This window comes from Electrona antarctica (assembly GCF_951216825.1).
Source record: "Electrona antarctica genome assembly, chromosome: 20".
Classification (NCBI taxonomy): domain Eukaryota; kingdom Metazoa; phylum Chordata; class Actinopteri; order Myctophiformes; family Myctophidae; genus Electrona; species Electrona antarctica.
Genome location: NC_136801.1, coordinates 37,890,972 through 37,898,471, shown reverse-complemented (window position 1 = coordinate 37,898,471; position 7,500 = coordinate 37,890,972). Strand labels below are relative to the sequence as shown.

Here is a 7,500-nt window from a genome sequence, read left to right as displayed (position 1 = left end):
GCTTGCGGGGTCGGAGGTCAGAGTGGCCAGACTGATCGAGTCATGTGACTGTCCGCCTGGATATGCTGGACTGTCCTGCCAGGTAAACACGCACGCACGCACACACGCACGCACACAAACACACACACATGAATGGCATGCACACAGTAGGTCAACGGTACATTGTGTTAATTTAACTCAAGTTTGTCTCATATAGGAGTATTTCCCTTTGGAACACTTCCCTTTGAACTTAATGCTCAGCCTTTTGTGTTTCTTGGTTCAATACTTAGATGTCTGATATTCATTTCGATCAGACAGACACGCCAACCTCTTATATAAGCCCATTCAACTTCAAACTCCACTATACTTTAACTCATCGAAAGCACACATTGTCCTTCTAATGAATGGGGAGGCATTTAACCCATTTTGGGCGGGAACCCCTTTTGGTGTTAGCATTATGTTATGCTTTAGCTATTGAAAAATAGCAGATCTACAAGCTCATAGCGCGCCACCGAGTGGCGCGCTACGAGCTTGTAGGTCTGCTATTTTTGAAAAATCAAAGAACATTTTTAGAATCTGATCTCAGGTCAAAATGGGTTAATTGTCCAGTAAATATTTCTTGCATGCTTGGATTTACAGTACTACATGAACATAATTTCTCTCTCTCTCTCTCTCTCTCTCTCTCTCTCTCTCTGTAGGAGTGTTCTCCCGGGTTCTATCGTGGTTCCGTTCAGTCCGAACAAGGCAGGAAGTCTTGGGTTCAACCCTGTTTACCATGTCAGTGCAACAACCACAGTCACACCTGTGACCTCGAGACAGGAGAGTGTCAGGTAACACGCACACACACACACACACACGCACGCACGCACGCACGCACGCACGCACGCACGCACGCACGCACGCACGCACGCACGCACGCACGCACGCACGCACGCACGCACGCACACACAGCTGAAGATATGTAAATAGGTATCGAATAAACTAATGAGCTCGTTCAGTACAAACGCGACACCATGCGTTTCACTAACGAGGATGTCGTGTCTAAACTGGCTTCCCATTGGTCCTCAGGCCTGTCAACACGACACCACAGGAAGCCACTGCCAGCTGTGCGCCCCGGGGCACTACGGGAAGGTGACGGGCAGCGTCAGCGACTGCTCCCTGTGCGCGTGCCCTCTGAAGGACAAAAGGTTTACATTCCACTCTACTCTGTTCTTCTCTGTTATTACTGTATATATCTCTGCTGCCTGGAAGTTCATTTTTCAGGGAAAAAAAGAAAAAAAGTCTCAAGTTTCAAAAATAGCAGACCTACAAGTTCATAGCGCGGCACTCGGTGCCGCGCTATGAGCTTGTAGATCTGCTATTTTTCAATAGCTAAAGTATAACATAATGCTTAAAACACCAAAAGGGGTTCCTGCCCAAAATGGGTTAACCATCATACACTGCACTGATGTTATTAAAAAAAAAAAAAAAAAAGAGTTAGCTGGTTTGGCAGATAGTTTCAGAATCCAATGGAGTTAGGAGGTTTTCACCGAAGCACTTTTTAATACTTTCCATTGGTTCAATATTGTTTTAACCAACACACAGCCGTGAAGGGTGTTCAATAGCACTGTATTTTAACCAACACACAGCCGTGAAGGGTGTTCAATAGCACTGTATTTTAACCAACACACAGCCGTGAAGGGTGTTCAATAGCACTGTATTTTAACCAACACACAGCCGTGAAGGGTGTTCAATAGCACTGTATTTTAACCAACACACAGCCGTGAAGGGTGTTCAATAGCACTGTGTTTTAACCAACACACAGCCGTGAAGGGTGTTCAATAGCACTGTATTTTAACCAACACACAGCCGTGAAGGGTGTTCAATAGCACTGTGTTTTAACCAACACACAGCCGTGAAGGGTGTTCAATAGCACTGTATTTTAACCAACACACAGCCGTGAAGGGTGTTCAATAGCACTGTATTTTGACCAAAATAAATCCCCCAAACTCCAAAATGGAGTTAGGTGGTTTCTTGCGGACAGCAACGATATATATTCTTTATTTAATGTAACGATATATTTGTTCTTTGTCTATTTTACTGATAATTTCATTCTATTCCTTTCCGCTGTGTGTTATGTTCCATATCCCTGTCATGCTATATTTATTTCATGGTTGTGTGTGTAGTTTCAGTTCTACGTGTGTGTTGGAGGCTGAGTCGGGTGGTTTATTTCATGGGTGTGTGTGTGTGTGTGTGTGTAGTTTCAGTTCAACGTGCGTGTTGGAGGCTGAGTCGGGTGGTTTATTTCATCGTTGTGTGTGTGTGTGTGTGTGTGTAGTTTCAGTTCTACGTGCGTGTTGGAGGCTGAGTCGGGTGGTTTATTTCATCGTTGTGTGTGTGTGTGTGTGTAGTTTCAGTTCTACGTGCGTGTTGGAGGCTGAGTCGGGTGGTTTATTTCATCGTTGTGTGTGTGTGTGTGTGTGTAGTTTCAGTTCTACGTGCGTGTTGGAGGCTGAGTCGGGCGGTTTCCGCTGCGACGCCTGTCAGGCCGGATACGAGGGGAGATACTGCGAGAGGTGAGTGTCGCTGCGCGCTGTGAGCTTGTAGATCGGCTGGTCTGTTATAGCCAAATAGCCAAGGTTTAAATAGGGTTTAAAATATGTATAATAGGTTTAAATAGACACTCCAGTGCCGTATTTTCACGATTTTTCAAAAATAGCAGACCTACAAGTTCGTAGCGCGCCACTCGGTGGCGCGCTATGAGCTTGTAGATCTGCTATTTTCAGCATGCAAATAATTGTAAAATGACTTATACTGGATCTCTTATCCACTAGTCCCTTCCTATAACATTTTAGTCTAGTTTTTATTTGTTGACAAAATTGTCAATACATTTAGTCTTAGTTGTAGTCATCATAGCTTAGTTTTCATTTAGTTTCCATTTAGTTTTCGTCAGTGAAAAAAGGTAGTCGACGAACATTTTTCGTCTTAGTTTTAGTCGACGAAAATAACACTGGTACCAGTACAACCTTGAACCTTGAACACACACACACACACACACACACACACATCACAGTATCGCTGTGCTCGTTGTCCTCAGGTGTGCCGCCGGTTTCCACGGCGACCCGTCGTCTCCGGGGGGCGGGGCGTGTTCGCCGTGCGCTTGTGGGCGGGGCTCACTCAGCAACCTCTGCGACCCCGCGACGGGCGGCTGTCAGTGTAAGGCCGGGTTCAAAGGTCATTTCTGTGACCACTGTGACGACAGATCCTCCCTGGAGGGGGACCAGTGTGTATGTGAGTAACCATGACAATGCACACACACACACACACACACACACACCAGTGTTGATTTTGACGGTACATTTCGATTTCGTTTTAGTCGTGGTTTTTTTTGAATAAAATTCCACTTAGTTTTGGTCACATTTTAGTCACCTGGAATGTTTTAGTTTTAGTCTAGTTCTAGTCAACTAAATATCACAAGATAGCCGACTAAATCTACTCCTGCAATACATACATTGCACTATTTATACTTTTACTTAAGTAAAACAATTGAGTACTTTCCCCATCACTGCTTGTACGGTATATAAGCTCTCCCGCCCTCTGCACAAATAACGCACCTGTGACTGATACAATTAAGGTGTACGACGTGTATTATAGAATCCACCAATCACAATACAAGGATTGGGGACTATCCGTTTTTAAAATTGTGATTTATTAACTGTCTGTCTGTCTGTCTGTCTGTCTGTCTGTCTGTCTGTCTGTCTGTCTGTCTGTCTGTCTGTCTGTCTGTCTGTCTGTCTGTCTGTCTGTCTGTCTGTCTGTCTGTCTGTCTGTCTGTCTGTCTGTCTCCCAGCCTGTGATGACGAGTGTACGGGCGTGCTGTTGGACGACGTGGAGGCGCTCCACGGGCGCGCCATGTCGGTGAACGTCAGCGGCCTCGCCCTGGCTCCCTACAGCCTGCTGGTGGCGCTGGAGAGGCAGCGTGGAGCCATACAGGTATACACACAGTGTTAGATCAGCATGTTGTTTACTGACGCCCCTTGATTCTGTGGCTACAAAACACAGAGAGAAAAGGAAGGGGAGAAACTGTGACAAAAAACAAAGAAAAACAAACAAAAGTATTTACAATGTTGCTGAGGTTGAACGAAAAGTCAAAACGAGGCAGATTTGGACTGTGACTGAGGCCCTTGCTACACGAGGACGTCGCGGGCTGTTCCACGCCTAAGTTTGTGAACGATATAAAACTTTACTGCGTCTACATTGCGGTTATGTTAATTATGTACGATGAGACCGGTAAACTGCTTCGTTTTCAATAGAAAGTTGTAGTACACATGGCCGGCCTGTAGATGGCCACCCAAAAAGTCTGTCTCACTCACACTCTCCAACAGACATCCTCAGCCACGCTCCAAAAGTGCAAAAGTGGCACCACCTGTCACTCATTAGTAGGCTAATCACTCTGTGAAGAGTGCATATGTTTCTCCACAACGGACGTTTTCGCTTCTAAACCCTTGCTTTTCCCTGTGTGTCACTCAGCAATAAGGTGAAACTAGAACACAAAGATGAGTAGCCTATTTATTTTTTAACACGCAGCACCCCTCTCTCTCTCTCTCCCTCTCTCTCTCCCCCTCTCTCTCCCCCGCTCTCTCGTGCGCACTGCTGCTGTGACTGTGAGACTGACACAGACGCGGTCAATAATATATAGCATAAATAATAGGCCAAATATAACACTTTCCCTCTATCTGTGATCAGTGCAATATTATATCAATATTCAGAGAGACGCCGGTTCTGGTGTTATCAGTCAGCCATCTTTATTTCAGAACCCCCTGCCCCCCACAGGGGGCAGTCTTATCACAACAATCAGCTCCTCACACACATAACTCCTCTCTCGTGCATGCACGCCTGCTCAATCTCAGCAACTGTTTGCGTAAATATGTATACATTTTTCCCGATCGGGGGTGTTGTTTCTGTTCTCCAAAAATAGCTCCTCTACAAGCTCATGCATGCGGGCTGCAGATCGGCTATTTTTGGATAAGAGATTTATAGACATTATGTGCAAATATAAAATAGCTGTGATACTTATATGTAAGTGGTTATGGTGAAATAAACCATTAACACTGGTTAGTTTGGAGGGGGCGAGGGGACTATGACATCACCGTTTCAGCAAATTAGGCGGCATTTGCTATACACACGGAGACGTGAAAGTCGCGTCTCCAAACTTTCCCACTCTGGAAGGTAGTTTCAAAATTAGCCGTTTAAGTCCCCCAAAACGCCGTCTCCGTGTGACAAAAAGGGCAGATCGGCTAATTACTTGCCAGAGAAACACCGAAATCGTCCTCATCTGGATGGCCCCTAAAAGAGAAGGAACAAAACACATTTTCATACTTTCTTGGCATGGAAATGAAAGCGTCAACTCAAAACGATTTTTCAAAAATAGCAGACGTACAAGCTCGTAGCTTTAGATCTGCTATTTTTCAATAGCTAAAGAATAACATAAACCCATTTAGGCCTGACCTCAAAATTAAAAAAAAGATCTTCTAAATCCTCCAGTTTTCTGAAATAAATATTTTCACGATTTTTCAAAAATAGCAGACCTACAAGCTCGTAGCGCGCCACTCGGTGGCGCGCTATGAGCTTGTAGATCTGCTATTTTTCAATAGCTAAATTATAACATAATGTTTAAAACACCAAAAGGGGTTCCCGCCCAGAATGGGTTAAAACACCAAAAGGGGTTCCCGCCCAGAATAAACGAGAGCTTTCTTCACATGGCAGTTATGACTGCAGTCATTCTTGTTTTTTCATTCTTGTTTTTTTGGGAGCGTTTGTTTCTGTTCAGTCCAACTCCTCTCGTGTGCTGCCTGGTGAGGCGCTTCTGGCGAGACACATATTCACCCCGCAACCCGAGAACAGCTAACATAAAACAAGCTCACTGTGTTGTCAGGTGGTGTGGTTGTAAATAAAGGTGTGGTTTTCATCACCGTATTGCTAATAAAGGTTTGTTGTTTTCAGGCTGGCATGTCGGGGGTTAACAACATGTCAGATGGGGTGCAGAGTTCAGAGGAGCGGATGACAGCGCTGGCATCGGACGTCACAGCTCTGCTACAGCGGGTACAGCATGCACGCACACACACACACACACACACACGCAGCCACGCACGCACACACTCACACGCAGCCACGCACGCACGCACGCACACATGCACACACACACACACACACACACACACACACACACACACACACACACACACACACGCACGCTCCGTACTTTTGCTTTTCCTCCACTACAATTATTTCAAACTTTACTTACTAGTTGTGTGTCTGTTTTGATCTGTTTTGATTGGCCAGGCTGCCAATCTGTCATCTGAAGCGAAGGAAATGGGCACGGCCGCCGACCAAAGTGTTTCCCAGGGTGCATTGCTGCTGGACAAAATCGGCACACTCAAAGAAAGCATCCAGGGTAATCAACAACAACAACAATACAATTCAACAATAATCTACTATTTTTCCCACCTTGTTGATTTTTGCTCCCGGTTAATCTAAACCCACTAAACCCCCAAAAGTGAAAACGTATGAACTATATATAAGCAAAGGCTATGCCTCCAACCAATGCTCCGCCCTCATGCTAAATGTCTGTCTCCTGATTGGTCCAGTGCTGGTGGTGGAGGCTGGGCTTCTCAACCGCACACAGGAGGAGGAGCTGGAGTGGGCCAATCACACTCTTCTGCTGGAGGAAGTGACCGCCATGTTGGATGACATCGGTGCCGTCAATCTCACACAGGCCAACGCCACCGTTACTGACGAGCACAGGTGTGTGCGTGTGTGTGTGTGTGTGTGTGTGTGTGTGTGTGTGTGTGTGTGTGTGTGACGTCGCCATTGTCAAATTATTATATTTCATGTCATATAATATTGTATTAATATGTTCTGTCTGTCTGTCTGTCTGTGTGTCCGTCTGTCTGTCTGTCAGCCTGTCTGTGTCTGTGCTCCAGACGGTGCAGTCGGACTTCCTGGCCAGCAGGGCGGCGACAGAGCGGAGCGGCGAGCAGCTGACTGTCTCCCTGACACGGCACGCGCACGCCCTGCAGCATGCGCGCTCGCTGCTGCAAGGCGCGCACGCGCGCAACAACCACACGCACACTCTGCTGGACAGCGCGCACGCACAGCTGCAACAGTACCAGGTTAGTGTTTAGCGTGCACGTGACGCACGGAATGCATTTGTACTGCTATACTGGTGAGGACGTCGCCATTTTATGGATGCTAGCTGTTGAAAGCTAATGTTTAATTTACTGCAATGTAGAAACTCTCTCTCTCTCTCTCTCTCTCTCTCTCCCTCTCTCTCTGCTTGTACTGTCATATAGTCTCTCTACCAGGGTCTGCTGTTGGTGAATGAGTCGCTGGAGATGGAGGAGTTACTGACAGACGCCTTCAGTCACACCGAATACCTGCTGCACATGAACACTACTGCTGTAAGACGCACGCACGCACACACACACCTGCACGCACGCACGCACGCACGCACGCACGCACGCACGCACAAAGGCCAAAGAT

At 46.4% G+C, this 7,500-nt stretch overlaps 1 protein-coding gene across 1 annotated transcript in view; it reads left to right on the top strand.

Moving 5' to 3' along the window:
• lama1 (laminin, alpha 1) overlaps positions 1-7,500 on the top strand; it is a gene marked incomplete at its 5' end in the record, with an annotated part of 61,524 nt that overhangs the window by 36,696 nt on the left and 17,328 nt on the right. The window contains 11 exons of the mRNA XM_079489894.1: positions 1-82; positions 678-809; positions 1,048-1,166; positions 2,445-2,534; positions 3,056-3,249; positions 3,809-3,951; positions 5,962-6,060; positions 6,301-6,412; positions 6,606-6,762; positions 6,920-7,130; positions 7,323-7,418. The exon at positions 1-82 is cut by the window's left edge and continues 45 nt beyond it. Of these exons, the coding sequence (XP_079346020.1) occupies positions 1-82; positions 678-809; positions 1,048-1,166; positions 2,445-2,534; positions 3,056-3,249; positions 3,809-3,951; positions 5,962-6,060; positions 6,301-6,412; positions 6,606-6,762; positions 6,920-7,130; positions 7,323-7,418 (1,435 nt within the window). The remainder of the gene's footprint in view (positions 83-677; positions 810-1,047; positions 1,167-2,444; positions 2,535-3,055; positions 3,250-3,808; positions 3,952-5,961; positions 6,061-6,300; positions 6,413-6,605; positions 6,763-6,919; positions 7,131-7,322; positions 7,419-7,500) is intronic.